At 40.6% G+C, this 19240-nt stretch overlaps 1 protein-coding gene across 1 annotated transcript in view; it reads right to left on the bottom strand.

The window, feature by feature from the left end:
* The window catches only part of gnav1 (guanine nucleotide binding protein (G protein) alpha v1), a 36355-nt gene extending 17267 nt beyond the window's left edge, over positions 1 to 19088 (bottom strand). The window contains exons 1-5 of the mRNA XM_027282900.1: positions 18522 to 19088; positions 18228 to 18319; positions 9207 to 9299; positions 8489 to 8649; positions 6005 to 6133 (exon numbers count right to left, since the gene is read on the bottom strand). Of these exons, the coding sequence (XP_027138701.1) occupies positions 6005 to 6133; positions 8489 to 8649; positions 9207 to 9299; positions 18228 to 18319; positions 18522 to 18648 (602 nt within the window). The 5' untranslated portion in view covers positions 18649 to 19088. The remainder of the gene's footprint in view (positions 1 to 6004; positions 6134 to 8488; positions 8650 to 9206; positions 9300 to 18227; positions 18320 to 18521) is intronic.
* Between the last annotated feature and the right edge of the window lie 152 nt (positions 19089 to 19240).

Consider the following 19240-nt stretch of genomic DNA (forward strand, 5'->3'; position numbering starts at 1 on the left):
GGCCGCCCCACTAACCGAGCCAAACACCGCCCCTGTTTTTTAACGTTTAATTTGACCTCCACTTATTATGTTGCCCTCACATTTTAACTTGAACTAATCATGGATGTACGTGCACACTACATGCATGAATGTGACTACGTAACATTGAAACGCCTTCATAGACATAATAGATAGCTTGCCGTTGACGGTCCAATCTGTGTAAACAGACATCTGTGTCTTCAGACTAGAATATGCCGACAATAACACCTCCACGAATAAAAACATGACAGGAAATGTAAGGAGAGAGAGATGCGGAATGACATGCAGGAAAGAGCCACAGGTCGGACTCAAACCCTGGGCCTACGCAGCAAGGACCAAGGCTTCATACATGGGGCGGCCGCCCCACTAACCGAGCCAAACACCGCCCCTGTTTTTTAACGTTTAATTTGACCTCCACTTATTATGTTGCCCTCACATTTTAACTTGCAACTAATCATGGATGTACGTGCACACTACATGCATGAATGTGACTACGTAACATTGAAACAAAATGTTACAGAAATGCAAAATCTAAATTATATTCCAGTGATCACATTTTTGTAATATTCTGATGCTATAATATGATTTCAAATGAATTTATTTCACACAAGCGGTACATGTTTGAGAGCCAGTGGAATAAACTAACAAAAGCAACTATAACTTAGAAGAAAAACGAAAGGCAAGAAGTAACAACAGCTGCACATGTGAGGAGAGAAGACGGATCCACACTGTGAATCTGGGCCCAGGTGCTCCTGATTTAGCAGACCAACACACTCAAATCAGGGACCTTCAAGAGAGTAAACAGACACACTCACACACACCACAGAGAAGAAGCCACTGTTCAGATGTTGAGAATCAAAAAGTCATTTTGTCTATATGACCGTCCTTTGCTGACAGCAGAGAGGTTTCCTTTTCGGTCTAATTTAGGAGAACCTTAACATTAACACTGAACACAATCTTACATGTTTTAATCCAGATCTCTGCTGTCCAACGTGAAATATATTATCCCCTGTGTGATATCATGCAAATAAGAGGGTGAAATTCTGTTTATCATTCATCAGACAGTGAAGCAACTACTGTCTTTAAGTTATATACATATGTGTGTGTGTTTGCGTCTGTGTATGAAATAAAATGTCATTGTGACTGACATGTCCTTTATCAGGATTCAATTTCCAGTAGAAAAGTGTGCTTTCTGTGTGTTCATGACCTTGCATACTGATGGTGCAGCCTACTGTAGCACTGAGGGGAAACTCTGATCAATGACAGATTGTATTAGTTCCGGATAAGGTCAGATATTCCTAAAATATGGGATTTACACTTACACACACAAAAACAAGAGTGTCTCTGCAGACCGGGCTCCCCCTTTTTCAATTTTCACCAAGACAATCATAACATTTTCCCCGAGAGAATCACAACACGGCAGCACAAAGAGCGTAAAGGTCAATGTTCTCCGAAAGGACGAGAGAAAAAAATACGACAGGAATAAGAGAAACAGAGAGAGACACACACACAGATCAGTTCGTCCCACTTCACCCATTTTCAAAGACAGATGTGCCATCTTGCACCTTCCATTGGAGCATCCATTGAGTTAATGCAGTTCTATATTGAGAGGGGAAATGAACATGTGGAAACACAGACACACAAAGAGGGAAACAAATAGTGAAGGCGGTACGACGTGAAGATCAGATAAGCTTTACGGTGGAAATTTTCCGTGGAAATTGAAGCCAGGCTTGTCAGTGATGCTGATGCTTCATTACTCAAACATACAGGAGACCACCGTGATGACACGCACTGTGACTGGTAAGGTTTAATAGTCAAGTCCTGCGTCCAACAATCTGCCTTCAAACGAGCCAGAAAGGACAGACAAGTACAAAACTGAGCAACTGACACTGACAGTTATTTATTCGCTAAAGGAAGACAGATGTGTGTACTTTAGTCAAACTCTACTGACAAGTGTGAGGACTCCATAAAACTACAGCCACATTTAGCAGGTGTAATGTTTAACATCTTTGCCATCTTAGATTATCTTGTGTTTCATTTCATACTCTATACGGAGAGAAAACCTCGTCTTCAGTTTACGTCATCATTTCCCCCCTCCTCACCCGCCATTCTTGCCCCATAATTTTCACCCTCATCTGAATGTTGTAATTGTGATCATCAGAGCAGTTGCTGTTAATGATGCAGGAAAAGACCCAGGTCCTTATTACACTGAGGGGGTCAGAGGTCAAACAGGATGTCTGTATGCAATCTAGGCTGTGTCTGGGTGTAAAGCAGACTGCACGCTCTTACACACACACACACACACACACACACACACAGAAAAAATGACGGCTTGATGAAAGGCTGTCACCCTTTGCACTGTTCATTAAGGGTTTGAATAATGAGATAATGACACCAGGAGTGTTGCTAATTTGTGAGATTTTTGTCCGTGTGGAGTACAAAACTGCATTTGTTCCTTTTTTAAAGAACTGATACAATCCAAATTGACACCAATCTAGAGCCAGTGTTTGTCTGTTCTGGACTGATGTGGAAATATTTCAGTCTCACATGGGGTACTCTGTGGAATAGGACACAGAAATTTAGCCAATCTGATGTGATTTTTGAATTATGCAAACATTTGGTCACATTCATTATTCAGAGTATTTTTGATGCACATGGACTTAAGTTTAACACTGTGGAAGTCTTGTTAATGTTTTAATATTTAACCGTGTGTTTACTTCTACATAACAGATTCTTTTACCTGTTTTTCTATCACTTGCAATAGTTTCCTAGAAATGAACTATGTAGATTAGTCCAGACCTTGCTCACGGGCATATTTGGCTACCAGTCCAACCTCCATAACACGGTCCGTGTGGGCTTGAACCAGCCACCCTCCGGTAACCAAGAAAAGTCCCTATGGACTGACCTACTGCCACCCCCAATACTGCAAACTTTACTCTCTGTGTATGTTTCCTGTACATTAACTTCACATTTTTGCATGTTCGTGTTCAACTAAACTGATGCATATTGACTAAATTACTCTTAATGCTAGCACTTAATTTAATTATTATTAACTTAATTATTTAATTTGTCTAAATGAAGGCTGTCTTTGGTTAGCCTATAATTAGTACCAGCTAACCATTTTTTTTTTAAATAATGTAAAATAAAGCATTATAAAATTCAGTTTCAGAAAGCATGAGCTTTGCAGATACCCTATATTCTGTTTTTAGACTTCTTTATGTCTAAAGAAGTCTAAATGGGGTTAATGATATGGAACAGAAATACATGGTACAGTATGCATGATAGACCTCAAACCTCAAAGCCTAAGTCCTGCATTTTTAACCCACCTTAATTCACAACTTGAAATGTTCAGATTTAGTATAGCAAACACATCCTACGGCAATACTGAAAGAGCCAGAATCATTTTAAAACACACTGTCAACCTAAAACAATTGTTAAATCACAAATATAGGAGTGCAGGGCACAGATGCTGCCTCAGATGAGAAACTGTGAGTATCAACCAACAAGAGAGAGACGGTCATTGAACTGAGGGAGACAGTTTCACATTGTGTTAGCTTCAATGGCAGATGCAATATTTACTAAATGAGACCAAGTCAGAGCAGAAACCTCCATTTCCATATTAACTCGATTTAAATGTTGAAAAGAACCAAGACTTACAAATACAAACTCCAGTGTGTCTGCTTATAACTGAGAAGACCATTTATTAGTCTATTAAACTACACACTGCCATGTACGCTGTACACCCGCTGTCTGTTTTCTCCTTCTTTCTAACAAACATGAACCATCCACCTCTCAAAATCCCCTTAATATCCCTTTTGTTGATAAGTTTGAAATAATTACATCAACTTATGCTAAGCTCTTTATCAACCCCGAGGGGTTGATCTTTTCAAGTCACAGACATGAACCTACACAACATACACACACTAACATACACACTCAATTAACTATACCCAATTATTTATCTCTTCAAGAATTCAGGCTGATAAAAGAGAGGATGTGTGAAAGGGGAGGCTGGGCTCCATCCTGCAGCACCACCTGGGACTCAGCTCCCCCCGCTCAGATCTGATACCGTCACCTTGTGGTGGCGTCACCATAACAATGTCTCACAGAAAAAAATAAGGAAAAACAACTATTTTCTGAGTGACTCAGTGACGCAAATAGTAAGACTGTGAGGAAAAAGCAGCATTAAGCAGCATGGGACAACAGACATGGTTATGATCAAAGAGTTTCTCACGGGTGAAACTTTTCCTGATGTGAAATACGTTGAAATCCAGTCAAATGTGTTTGTGTGTGTGTGTGTGCATGGCATTAAATGCAAAAACACATGTCAAACGTACAAGAAGCATTTAGATGTGACACAAATGCCACAGACTGAAGTCATCTGCTGACAAACGGCTTCGCTCTACAATGTTTATATGCTAAACAGAGATCTTATGAAAAGCTGAGGTAATGTGTTTTATTGTTATAATTCCATATGAGACGTGAGTCGAGCATGGATAAAGGACAGGGTGTTATTGGGGTAGACAAGAGAAGAGGTGCTCCTCGGGTAGACTTTTCCAATAAAACCAGACGGTGCAACATCGCCCATGATTATGAGCCAACGCTCTAAAAACTGACCTCATGATTTGCATTTTTATGGACCACAAATGTTCAGTGTTCACTTGAATCTCAATTAGAAATTCATGCTGAAGGGTAAATCTTAATCTTTTGTTGTAATGTACATGTCATGCTAGTTTGCCTAAATGATAAAATCATCATCCATTTTCATTGAAAATGTGTTTAAGTTTGTCATGAGGCACCATTCAACTCTGACTGACTTGGGTTGGTCAACATGGTATATATCTACTGTTCATATGGAGGTATAATGTCATTTGTTGTTTTTGGATTTATATGATTTTAAGTCATGCAAGCAGCATGAGCGTTTGTCTGTTAGTTCACTACTTTGGTCCAGAGTGAAATTTTGTACATTCATGGTCTACAGAATATGACTTTTGGCTGCTGTTTTCTTCTCTTTAATCATGTTTCAGTGTTTTTATTTTGACTGCATATTTAATTGTTTCAGTATTTAAACCATTCCAGGTGTACAAACGTTTAGCAGAAAGGATATTTCATTCTGAAAACTTAGTTAGACCATTCAGGTTTCATGCTGTATTTTTGTAATATTCTCATAATATATGAGAAGACAGCATTTTCGAAACTGATGCATTTAAAACCTTTGTGTTATTTTGATACTTTTTTGAAACTTTTTTACCTTATTTTGTAAGGTACAAATATTGTGGGAAAAAAAAGTATCTATTACCAAAATTTAGTCAAATATGCAAAATACTCAAACTGTTATCAACATTTACCAAAAATCGACAAAAAAAGCACTTTCAAACAATAAAATGACCTGAGTACACCTGTAACAATTACTGTTTGAGGTGTATTTAAATCTTATTTTAGTGTTTTAGTGTTGGCTTTGATGTTTGTTTGCTCTGCCAGGCTGCAGGGAAATCAAGTTCATTAATATCTATCGCCCTGTCACGACCATCGGATCCTTCAGGAAATTAGTTCAGCCATTCAAGGATGATAAAGAAGTTGGTATTATGTGACACCGGCTCATTGATCACAGATGAATATGGTCATCTGACATCAGCCTCCAGGGCTTAGATACCTGCCCTCTGCTTCTCCACTGATAAGACCGAGCCACTGATGCTTTTGAATGTGTGTGTGCGCAGTTAGTAGATGAGTGTAAAGCCAACTGAAAGGTGCCTTATTGACATATTGAAAGAAGTCGCTGATCTCCATCTCACATCTCGGGCCTATCACATGGCTGTAGATAGCGATAAGAGTGTCACAGCTAAAGAAGTGAAGTAAGTTGGTAAGACAGGCAATCCTGGAGAAGTCAAGTTCAGACCTGATGGCAGCAACTCAACAAATGAGTACATGTTTACGAGCGTCCTGAAGTATGATGTCTTATAAAAGTCTAAAGGTGAAAGGTGTCTACCTGAAAATTAGGTGGTTGACTTTGAACTGGGTCTCTATCACGCCTGTTGTCCTCAGTCGTACTCGCAGAACATCTGTCTCCGTGGGCACGTAATCTGGAGAAGTGATGCGGGTCATGTTCTCAAAGAAACTACAGAATGAGGAAGAGGAGGAGGGGAGAGAAAGAGAGGTACAAAAAGGCGAAAGGCAGAGGAGAAACGAAGGGCAAAAAGAGAGAGGAAGGAAATTTTAATAAGCTAAAGACAAACTTTAGATCAAAAGAGAATAAAATCAGTTATCAGTTGCGGGTGTGTCAACTCGTACATTGTGTGTGTGTGTTTGTGTGTATCATGGCCATGCCAGCTGCCAGGCAGTGGGTAGGGTGTGCAGTGATAAGCTGGAGCCCCAGGGGGCGCAGCGGCTCATCATGATGAATATTCACACTGTGGTTTACCATAATAACACACTGAGGCTAAGCTTTCAAACACAGATTAACATAGCTAGTATAATCAACTGTATCACGTGTGTGCGTGCACTCAGTGAGATGTGATCTTTTCCAAACACACACACACTGTGTCGTCTCTAGCTACCTGATCTGACTGTGACATTCTCAACTAGTCATCCTGAATCAGGTTCTTGGACAGCAACACACATCCTGCTGCTTAAAAACACACCACACAGTGCAGACAACATGCAAGTGTCTGTTTTATACTGTCTTTGTGAGGACCACTTTGAGGGTTGAATGTTTCCAGTGAATACATTTTGACCACAGGGTTGTGTTAATTGATTTTTGGGCACTTGGGGGCAGCAGAACAAACTGTAAAAATTGACCCTGTCACCTCATAAAGCTTATGTGGTGTTAGACAGTATTTACACTTCCATCAGATGCAGAGCAACATTAGCATTGATTTGGAGTCGTCTTTGTGGTCACCAGCGGATTGTAAGTTAAATACTCACTCTCTTTCAGTACACCAACTCCTGAGGGAAATATTTGACTCTTTATTTGCTAAATGTTCCACTATGTTCACCCACTAGTTGCTACCTGTGTCTGTCTTGTGAGGTTCAGCAGGTTTGTTAGAGCTTTTTCACTGAAAAATTGCTGCCTGCTGAACTGTAAAACCAAAACGACACTCTGGAAGACACAAAAATGCTCCCAAGAGCTCAGGGTGATAGTTCTCTGTGGATTCATTACGAAAAACAACACATTTCACAAGACTTGGCTGTGTGTTTAAAGCTGATATAATTTAGATTCTTATAATAAGTATGCATCAGGTGACATTAGGATAGGGATCACTACCTGCTCAACAGGCAGACTGACACAGCGACTACCTAAAGAGAGTTAAAAGAGAGTTCATATTTTACACCAAGTCTCCACAAACACAACTTCAAAATGAATGATGGTGTCACTCTGTATCTGCTGGATGTGTACATAAGCAACTATCTGCTGACAAGTTCACCATATCACCTTAAAAGCGACGATATCAATGGTCAATGTTGTGTTCACAATTGTTTCTGCAGTCCAAAAAAATTAATTATCGCAGGTTTAATGTTAGAGGAAGATAACAATCATGACAACAGAAAAGCTTAATGAGCTATGAGTCGTCAGGTTTTATACAAGCAGATAGCCAGATTACCTAAACCACTCAATTTCATAGAAAAAAACTAAACTGAGTATACTAGAAATGTCAGTAATCTCTCACAACTACACTATATAAGGTAATTCAAATAATCCAACTTGATCTATTAAATAAGTTAAGTGTCTGATCATCTGACCACGTGTTTCTTGCCTCATCTGACCTCTTTTTAGCAATGTTGACGTGTTACCAGAGCAACTCATTTGATAAATACAGCCGTACTATAAAAATGGGCTGTTCTAAACTGGGATGTCCCTTTAAGATGAGGGGTCTGGAAATGCCTTATGTCAATAAAGGTCCTCACAAGTATAGAAGTACAAACATGTGTGTGTGTGTGTGTCAGGGGAGTGGAGGGTGATGGTGATGTATGGTGGTTCTCAGTGGGAACCACAGGGGCCTGTCGGTGTAGATAACCCCAGAGCTGAGGCCTCTTGCTGGGGCAGAGGATGAGAACAGACAGCCTCCTGGTGAGCCCCAGCTCTGTCTTACTTCTTCATCACACACACCATCCACCATCAACACTCGACTCTTATTTTCAGTCTTCATCCTCACTATATTCACTTTCCTCATTGTGCCTGCACATTTGTATTTATCGTGTTTATTTATACCACACAGGTTTTTTTTGGTTTTCGTATGCACACAGCCAAAACCAAAGCACATATGTATTTAAGGATGTTATATGGAAGTAGCTGTGGAGGTACATGTAGTTACAGTTTACTTGGGTTTGCCTCCCTCCCTCTTCCCTTCCCACTCTCACGACTCTGATTCCCAGTGACACGGAGCACATGGTCGAGCATCAGCTGCTAAGTCCAGCTAATTAGACCCCTGCATCTCCTCAGCAGAGTGTGAGCGTGCACTGGAAGAGTACTCACTACAGTGCAGAGTCATTGAGCTCATACTCGTATCCTCGGGCCGCCGCGGTCCTCACCCCTTGGTCGACCCACAGACAGGACAGGGCGTGGCTAATGAACGGAAAGAGCACCTGCTCTTCGTCAAAGCACCGCCCACACGATAGGACAGAATGGGCGTGGACCTACAAGAAGAGACGGAGACAGATTAATGGACAGATGGACAGCTGGTCAGGGAGGAGTGGAGAATAAGGATATGAGACTAAATGACAGAAAAGTTTAGGAGTCTGTCTCTGCTCTCTCGACTCAGTAATCAGTATGAATGCACAAACAAATGAATGTGCACACAAACACATGTGAAAACACACACACACACAAACACACCCTGGTGATTTTTAATAGAGGAAATACTTTAGTCATCTTCCAGCAGGAAGTGCTGAGTGGGTGGACAGTGCATGAGCTCTGATAACTTTGACAATGAAGTTCAAATCAAATTGAATCTCACAATCAAACCACCCACCTACCATCTAACTTTTGTTTTGTGTGTGTGTGTGTTTTTGTGTTTGTGTGGAGATGCAGCAGCTGTGGCTGCAGTGCTGAGATGCTGCCCTCTAGTGGAGATCTGTGTGCAGTGCAGGAAAACCAGAAGCATATTAAGCTCAGGATGAATTTCAACCAAAGAGACTGATCTGGAGAAAAACACAAAAAGAAAGGTTGACATAGAGACATGCAGACAGACTACCTTGTTCCTGTTGTTAGCCAGGTTGATCCGAAGGACGCCCATGCCGTGGAGGACAAACTTCATGGAGGTCAGGAGGTTATCCAGAACTGCAGGCTGCCAAAGATCAAAGTTCACAGGTCAAGTTCATGAGTAGCCATGGCAATGGGACAAACCAAAAAATTCAGACCAATGCCTGGTTTGCTGCATCGCACTAACAAAAATGTTAAAATAATAACAGACCTGTACAGTGAAAGAAAGAAAACGCCAACAGGGATGACTTTTTAAGAGGAAGCTTAGCATACCATAAAGAAACTAAGCGAAACAGCTCCAAAAGTAAAAAAAAAAAAAAAAGTCTCTAAGCACTCCTAAAGCTCACCAATTAACACAATCTGTCTAATTTGTTCATACAAATATTGAAGGTAAAAATAACACATGGTGGTTTTACAGGAGATTATGTGCCAGGCTATCTCTTGACTGGGTAAAGTAAACACAGACTCCCAGGAAGTCATCGATTTGATGTCAATTCTGAACTGAGATGAATGGAAACATGCATTTAAAGCTGCACTGATTGAGGTTTTGGCCACTTGGGGGTAGCAGAACAAGCTCTAAACACAGCATTGACATATTATCACCCAATAGGCATGATAACATGTCTCATTTACACATCCAGATGACAGAGCAACATTAGTATTTATTTGAACTTGTGTTTATGATCATCTGACAAAAGTCTTTAACTCTTTTGAGGTGATAGTCTGCTGTTTAGTGCTGGGCAGGTAGTGACCAGCTGGTTTATTAAAACTTTTTTATTAACAGCCATCTACTGTAGCCGAAACGAGTGTGACCGAGAAGTGACCACTTTTATTTTATATATTATTTTGATGCATTGTCAATATGAACATATAGATTAGTGCAACTTTAAGGTATCCACATGTCCTTCTTCTTGCTTAACTTAAGTAACAACAACATATCATATATTTACAGAACTTTCTCTACTGCTAAAACAACTTGGTGGCAAAACCGTGCAGTGCATTTCCTTATGTGACTACAGTTTAAATGAATACTGCAGCCTAAGAGAATTAACAATAACAACAGTATATTAACCAGTTTGTTAAACTATGAAACTTCTCTGCATACATACAGAAATAAGATCTAATGTATCAACTAAATAAACTGAATTGAAATATAAAAATAAATGCATGCATATATATATTTGTATGTATGTGTGGTGCATATTGTGTGTGTATTTGCACCTATCAGTCCCCATTGACCAGCGATTAAGCCTATTGAGAGTCTAAGACAGTGAATGTACCGTGTAACTCACAAAAATTAAAGTCATAACTCCATTTTAGTGCTCAGAAAACCTGAGACTTTAGTGATGAGCAGAGCGACTCCTGCTGGGAGCTGTGTGTGTGTGTGTGTGTGTGTGTGTGTGTATGTGTGTGTGTGATACTCTCCGTCACTCTCCTGCCAACTAAAGATAAGCTTCACATTCCATCACGATTCTATCACAGTCTGGTCGTTCTCCTCTGTGTGTGTGTGTGTGTGTGTGTGTGTGTGTGTGTTATTCAGTGTCCAGAGTGAGATGTGTTGCTTTCCCGGTGAAATGTGTGAGGCGAGATAACTCAGTAAAGTGATCTTATGATGAGGGCTGGGCTGAGGACTGCTGACACCACGGCATCAGGGATAAATTAGTCTCTTTCAGGAGAACCTTTGCTGACAGCACTGCATTGATTTGTGTCAAAAAATAAGCTGCTTTGTGCTGATTGTCTCCCACTGCCTCACCATTGCTGTCATCTGCTAAGTTATGTGATTTCATATTAATAACACATTGTTATAGTCAATACGGGATACTGGATCTTCATGGTGCATGTTTTATGACCTTAAACATCACTAAAGATCAGGCAGTTCATGATATAAGGGCAATGGCAGTCTTAAGGTTAGAGAAGTACATCTCTTGTGTGGTCTCTTTTGCAGTGCTAATGAGAAAGACCTATATAAGGTATAAATACCTCCATAAGCTCCGATATTAAAATGTCCAAATAAACATGTTTACAACCTGAGTTTTAGTCTCTATAGCTAATTTCCTTGTTCATGCCAACTGTACTGATGCTCAATTTCTACATCTACTCTATATTTCGATATCATTTCTATATATAATTCCTCTCACCCATTTAAATGTATGCTTAATTAAAAGAATGTGGCAGATATAGTCCATATGATTTGGACTTTAAAATTATTGAATATTTAGAATGTAAACAAACAATGGCATCCGAAGCTATGTTTATGAAACTGCCTGACTTGTGTTCACAAAAAAATAAAAATAAATAAATAAATAAGAAGAAAGGAAACAACAGTGACCTTTCAGTTACACCTTGAAGCACCAACAACATCATGCCTCTTTTACTTCACCATGTTTACAGTTGTGTGCGGAAGACCAATCTTTACTCATATGGCTCGACATCACAGCAACACATTGTGGTGTTTGTCATGCTAGGTGAGAAAAAAGGCACACTACACAGGACAAAATAATAAACTCATGCCAACGTTTACCATGTTCACCATAGTAGTTTAGTGTGTTAGCATGTAGCAAGTAGCACTAAACATAAATCAATCCACCTAACAGATGTTGAGATATTTCACTAAAAGTATATATATGAACAGTGGCACAAAATTTCATGGTGATGGCGGTGACGGTGATGGTTGTTGAGATATTTCAGTCTGGACCAAAGAGGTGGACCATCTGACTGCTTTATGTAATTTTTTGTGACATCTATTTAAATGTAAGTGATTGAAGTTACTGTGTAGAGTAAAGCTCACTTTGGTCTGCGTTATCAGATCCTGGATTATTAGACCTGAGGTTGTTCAGGACTTATGCAGGACATAAGACAGACTTTGTCTGTCCTGCATGTTGAGCATTATTGTTACAATGGAGCAGTATTTGTATGAGGGTCCTTGTTTCATTTGCATTTTGTTTGCATCTTTGACACACATGCTTGCATACAAGCTATTTGGTACACAATCATGGCAGTGTTTTTGTGATGTTACGCTGATCAACATTAGTTTTTTGGTAATGTGCCAAGATAGCAATGCATCAGAGAAACAAAGGAGTGGACAGGGTGCTAGCTGATTTACTATAAACCATACAGGTTTTAATATTCAAAACGTTTGTGTGGTTTATTTGTTTATTTGGTTTAAATGCTACAGGTCATGTAGTCCTGACATGACATGTAGCATTTCCTTCCTCATCCTGTCTGTACAGTAAATATGCAGCTGCCAGCAACTGGCTAATTTAATTTAGCACAAGACTGTAAACTGGGGAAAACATTTAGCTTGGCTCTGTCCATTTATCACAAAATTCCCCACTACGTCTATAATTCTCCAACTCTGGTCTGGATTATTAGACCTGAGGCTGTTCAGGTTGATGCTGGGTGAAACTATGCGTACATGTGCATGAGGTTACAAAACTCTGAAAGACTCATAACAAGGAAGGTAGCCCTGTCCTTATGAGTGCAATAAAACTAACATGAGGTTAAAGGTAATCAGGCAGCATAAGTGGAAGCATCTGTGTGGGGGCTTTATGGATTCATGCAACTAAACAGAACACATATTTAACTGGGCCTCAGGACACTGAAGCTACTACTTTAATTGTGGATTTATATCATGTTATATCATGAGATATATTTCTTAATTGAAAACTAAAGCAATCTCTCAGATGGATGTTGTTGTTCCTTATTGAGATAAAGTCTAGCTCTCTATGTGATCCTGGACAAACCAACACTTCTGATGTTGCGCATCTCAAAAGGCCCTGAAACTTTTAGTATCCATTCTTTTTTTTTGGCCTTTTCAAGTTTATTGGATAGAGACAGCTGAAGAGTGACAGAAATGTGGGGAGAGAGAGATGGGGGAATGACATGTATCAAAGGGCCGCAGCTCAGATTCGAACCCTGGGCCACTACGGCAAGGACTGATCCTTCATACATGGGGCTACCAACTGAGCTAATCGACACCCCCTAGTATCCGTTCTTGAGGTGGTTCACAGTACAGAGTAATCCAGTCAAAAAAAGTAAAAGTTACTCCTAACAGCAAGTAGCACTGAGCAGCAATGTTTTTAGGCCCTTGTTTTTTTAATCACACGTGAAGATGCACATGCACAAACAATTGGGCGGCACAATTCATTTTCTGCTGTTGGTTTCATGCCATTCCCCTGATTGATAGTTGGCAGTAATATGTCAACAGATGAGTCAACAAAGGCAGTGAAGAAGAAGACTGGTAGCAAGTAAATGTCATGTAAACAATACAGGATTGAAAATATTTAAGAAATCATCTCCACAGTGTTTCATGCATCATACACTTAGAAGACACTAATGACCCACATTAGAGTGAGAAACACTGGATCAAAACAGACCCTTTCTTTGTTTACAAGAAAACTACACATGGCACCTTAAAAGTCTATATGCTGCAATGGAGGTATTATACAACATTGGAAATTACAGCCATAAAAAATGTACCCTCAAGTTGACTCAATAATCTTTTTTGATATTTATCTGCTTATCTGTCAAACAAAACAGACAAATTAAACACTGTCCCTCTCATGTCTCTGATCCTGTTGTTTTACTCTCATCTGTCTTCAGTTGGTTCATTCTTCTTCCTTCCTTCCTTCTCTCCCTCCTTCCACCTTTGTCCTCCTTATCAATTGTTTCCAAGTTCCTCCCTCACTGACTCAACGCTTACTTTAGTGTTGTCAGTAAAGGTGGGAGGCACAGTGGGGAGGAGGGAGGCCATGGTTAAACCCACAAAAACAACAACAGATACTTTAAGTGTGTAGAAATAATGTAGCTGTTTCTCTAAATACGCATTTAGTAATATTTTTGGAGCTGCTGACCAACCAGCTGGATGCAACTAAACACACTTTTCCATAAGTGGCCACATTAACCCTAATAGATAAACGCTGTACCATTCTTTTATTTTCCATTGACCACCGCATACCTGCACACACACACACACAGCCTGAGGTCACAGGTGAGTCATTGTATGGTAATCCGAATCCGCCATCAGCTATACGTCACCTCTCTGGAAAAGTATAGAGTAAAAAGACACCTTGTTTTCACCTGTGTGTGTGTGTGTGTGTGTGTGTGTGTGTGTGCGTGTGTGTGTGCATCCGTCAGTTTGAAAGGAAATCCAACAGACAGAAATCTCACACACCTTTCTACCCTTTGTTTCCTGCCAGCTATTAATACTCGTACCAGCAACAACACCACAGTTTAAAGCGTTGTGGGAACTTTGTGGTACTCTGTGCGTCAGCAGAGATATTACAACTCCCATTACAACAGTGTAATCTCTAAATCCATCCTGATACACTGAACTATTGTTCTTATCCAGCTTGTTTTTTGGATCCGCTGCCCAACTACAGAAAACAACAGCCGTGTCAGAGCACTTCCTTCACAAACACAACAAAGAATGCTGCTGAACTGGTGGTGGCCTGATACTTCAATCGTGTGGTTAATCATTAACCTCAGACTGTTCTGTTAATAATGCACAACTAAGTATATGTATGTGTTTGTAGCTTTGAGGCTCTTTCTGTTCCAGGTGAGAAAGCTCCCACAGTCATCACATTTTTTAAGGTAAGACAAATATTCATACTAACACCTGAATCAACAAAGAGGCTTCCAGGCTGAAAAATACAAATTCACTTCATAAATGTTATCCATTGGCACGCCAGCATGCACACACACACACACAAAGCATTACTTTTGTTGACACAGAGTTGTGTGTATTGGAGAAGAATGAAGGGGAAAAATTGCAGTCCATCAGCCCGTGCACAGTAAAAACAACACCACGGCCTCGGGCTGCAAATAAAGGAGGGATGAGACAAAGAGAAGCCCCCTTCCTACCTTTTCTCCCCTCTCAAACATGCTGCCCTGTCATGGTCCTAATGCAATGCAAACCTGGCTGGCAGGACTACAAAAAGCCAGACAGGAAAATAAAGAGATGGGGTTATCTCTATCTCGCTGTGCCTTCAGGGGAAATTTGAGAGATGGGATAACGTGGAGCAGAGGATAACCTGTCCAGTTCAGGCAGAGTGGAGAACTCGACTAGTGCACTGTTGAAGATAGCAGGTACGACGTCAGAGATAGACACAAACACACATGGGGAACAGTGGTCACACAGGCCTGATAAAGAACCATAAGCTCATTTATATGTGTGTGTGCAGGGAAGGGTGTGTCTGCATTTGCTGTGGGAGGCTGAGGATGGTCAGGGAAGAGAAGGGCAGGTTTGTGGGTTGGTGTCATTTTTCCACTTGAAAATAAGGGCGTAACCTGAGAACAAAGGCAAACTCAACTGACAGAAGAGACAACAAAAGAGATTTAACTACTGGCATTTAACATGCGCTGATGCATGTCTGCATGCTCGCACATGTAAAATATTTTTGGATAATGATTAACATACTGTAGTTGTACAAAGTTTGAGCCATGTTTTAGTGGCATGGCTCAAGGATCTGTTGGTCAGCTGGTTGACTAAATTGGTTCAGACTGAGCTATCTCAAAAACCATCAGATGGATTTCTATGAAATTTCCCTCAGACATTCATGGTTCCCAGAGGATGAATCCTACTGACTTTGGTGCTTCTCTGACTTTTCCTTTTGTGCCACCAGAGGTTAGACACTTTTGTTTTTTTAGTGAAATTTGATAGGCACATTCATGTCCTTCTCAGGGTGGATCACAATAACTCTTCACATTCCCTCACTTAAAAGGATCAGTGGTGATTTATTGGCATCTAGCGGTAGTAGCTGAAACTTTTTCATAGACTACTGATAGTCTGTGAAGAATTGCGAAATGTCACCGTTAAGGGGTTCAACATGGTGGGCTCTGAATTTCAGGTGATTATACACTAATGAAAACTTAGTCAAGCATTTTATATTCAATTTCTGCCAAATTCTGTAAATAGAGCCCCGTAAATCTGACACACTGGATCTTTAATCCAGCATCATTGCCACGTAAAATTTTCAATTTGGTTTATGATCAAATACCTGCTAAACTCATTACAGCTGTACATTGTGTGTAGTGCCAGTTAACAAAAGTCAGCATGCTAAACTAAGCTGGTGGATAAGGTAAACATGATACCTGCTAAACATCAGCATCCCCAACAGTCCCCAGGAAGAGCACTGGGTGTTAAAACCAATTTGACACATGCCCAAATTGTGTAATGACACCAGTGGCATCTGTCAGGCTCCAAAGGTCTTTTTGTAAAAAAATAAATAAATAAATAAACAAATGTGTAAGAGGCAGCTTTAAAACAGTGAATATCATTTTGAGTGCCACAACCCCTATGAAATGGCATATCAGAATCTAACCAGTTAGGTCCGATAACATGTTGAAAGTCTAGCAGAGCTGCACAATTAAATAATTTCATACTGATTCAGGTTAGCAGATACAGAAGTTAAACCAGAAGTTACAGAAGTGCCCAGAAATAAATCAAAATCAATCAAAAAATTACTTTTTTGGCACCCTGTGCCACTAAACAGCTTCCATAAGAATGAACAGAGCCTTGCACACAACGCTGTATCCAGTTCTCTTTATACATCCATGGTACAGCCTCACAGAGCTGCTACCATGGCTTACGCTGATAGTCTTGATACTGGTGGCAATATAATAATTAATTATTTTTTAAAAAAGGCAAAATTTGTGTTTTTAAATTAGTTACTATCTGGTCAAAGCGCTTTTCGCACAGTTCTTGATACACATTTCATTTGGTAGCAAAACATAAATTTAGGTTATCTTTCTTTTTCCAGCTCAGTCCAATAACATAAATCATGACGCTCGTGTTGACAGGAGTGAACTGCAGACAAGGTGACTGTTATGAGACACGAGAGGCAGCAGAAGGAGAGAGGAGCGAGCGCAAAGAATCTTTAATATCTAGGAATGCACTCAAACATCCCAGCTGCCTGTACAAACAACTGGGACCTTCATATGTCATATCAGTGTGAGAGCGCGTAATCCAGCCAATGAGCAACTACCAGAGTTTTGACAGATTCTGACTGTGTTTTGCATTTTTTCAGGACATAGATATTATCTGTTACACATAAGATCACACACAGACCAACCTTCAGTGTAAATGTTATAAATATAGATATAAAGTCAGTCTGGCTTCAGTGTGAACTCCAGCAGCTTCACTGTGAGGCCTGTTTTCAGTTTTATAGTCTGTTTGATGGGTTCAAACTGCACCATCTTTGTCTATGAAGTTTAAACCCGACAAGACTGTTATTACCAAGCAGGTGAGCGTGAAGCATGATGAAGACAGAGAAAGGCCTTTTCTGTCATCACATATTCATTACATATATGCATCACAGAGAGAAGAGGAGGAAAGGATACAGAATAGTGGAAAGAAGAAGAGGGGAGTTGAAATATGGGAAAAGGTTAAAGTGTGTGTGTGTGTGTGGGGGGGGGGGCTGAAAGAAGATAAGCTCTCAGTAAAAACAAGCTGATGGGGTGAAAGTGGTGTGTATTGAAGCATTTCCAGTCTCCCCACCCTGTCCCAGCCCTTAATACAACGGAGGAATTTGGCTTTCAGTTGCTCATAACACAAGCACACATAGAAGGAAGAGCAGATGCGAGCCAAACCACTGCATACCAACTTGGATCTGACCCTGGGTATCATGAGAAATCTCAACCCCCCACAGGAACTGAGCATCATTCCTCATCATTCCCCATCTTTAATGTCATGTAACTTACATTTTAGTGTTGCCTGCAGCGTAAACTGACCTCTTGACTACTCTATTTATACTTGAGACTAAACTGTAGTGACACCCTAAACATAAACTAATGCCATATTGATCCGTTTACATAATCTGAGTTTTGTACAGCTTTCCTTCATAAGATCGGAGACGTGTGATTGTTATCCAACTCTCTTCAACAGGAAGCTCACTATATGCTAATAGACTGTTATCTGATGAAAACATAAGGCAGGTCTGATTGAGAAAGTGTGTGTGTGTGTGTGTGTGTGTGTGTGTGTGTGTGTGTGTGTGTGTGTGTGTGTTTTCCCAACCTTGAAGCTGGTGAGCTCCTGCTTGGTGAATCCATTACTGTGGATGATCTTCATCTGCTTGACCAAAGTGCTTTTACCGCTCTCTGCTGCACCTGGAGGAAGTGGTTACATAATGATTAAACTCATTATAAAAAATGGATTATAGATTACCATCTGTAGTCAGAATCTGCAGTGATGATGGGAAACTTTCCTCCCTGCATCAGTGCCATCCACTGTGAAATGTCCAGTTACTGTTTACTACCTGTGCGCACACTCAGGTGAGTTCAAGGTGAATTCATATCATGTCAGCCTCACCTAACAGGAGGATTTTAACCACATTCATCTCCCGTTTGGCGTACTCGTACAGGTCTCTGTCTAGCTTCGCACTGTGTATCCTCGCCTTCTTCTCCTCTGTGATTTCGGTACCGAGGCACAGTCCCATCCTGAGCACTCATCTCCTCCCCGACCTCGGCCTGAGAGAGGGAAAAAAAAAAATAAAAACAACACTAAAAGTCCAGATTGGGATCAACCCGAGTTTGTCTCTATAAACTGCATGCTCCGAGCTCTCCTGCCAATCCGCAAATTGCAGGGTTAGTCTGTGTGTAGAAAGGTCTCTTGAAGAAGAAAAAAAAGAACAGTTCAGGCCATCTCCAGAAACATCCTTCAAGCTCGCAGATGTTGTTGTTAGGCTCGGATCGTGATTTTACTCCATCGCTCCAAGTGTTAATGAGTGGGAACTTTTTAGCGACCTGTCCTCCGCAGTGAAAACACCAAAAACTGTTTTGTCCCTGTGCGCCACAGCGGTTCAAACTCTGCTCTACCGCCTTGGCAAAGACCCCAGATAATCCTAAAAGCACCTCCTCCTCCTCCTCCCTCTGCTCTGCAGCCTGCTGCCCAGATGGAAAACTTTTTGGACTTCCCTGGGAAGTGACGTGCCACGGGCCAAAACTGCTGAGTGCGCAATCCCGTGTGTTTCACCTGTGCGTGCTCAGAAAACTGAATCACCTGGATTCCCATGATGGAGTGACAGTGGT

The sequence above is a fragment of the Larimichthys crocea genome, chromosome X (genome assembly GCF_000972845.2).
Source record: "Larimichthys crocea isolate SSNF chromosome X, L_crocea_2.0, whole genome shotgun sequence".
In the NCBI taxonomy this organism is placed as follows: domain Eukaryota; kingdom Metazoa; phylum Chordata; class Actinopteri; family Sciaenidae; genus Larimichthys; species Larimichthys crocea.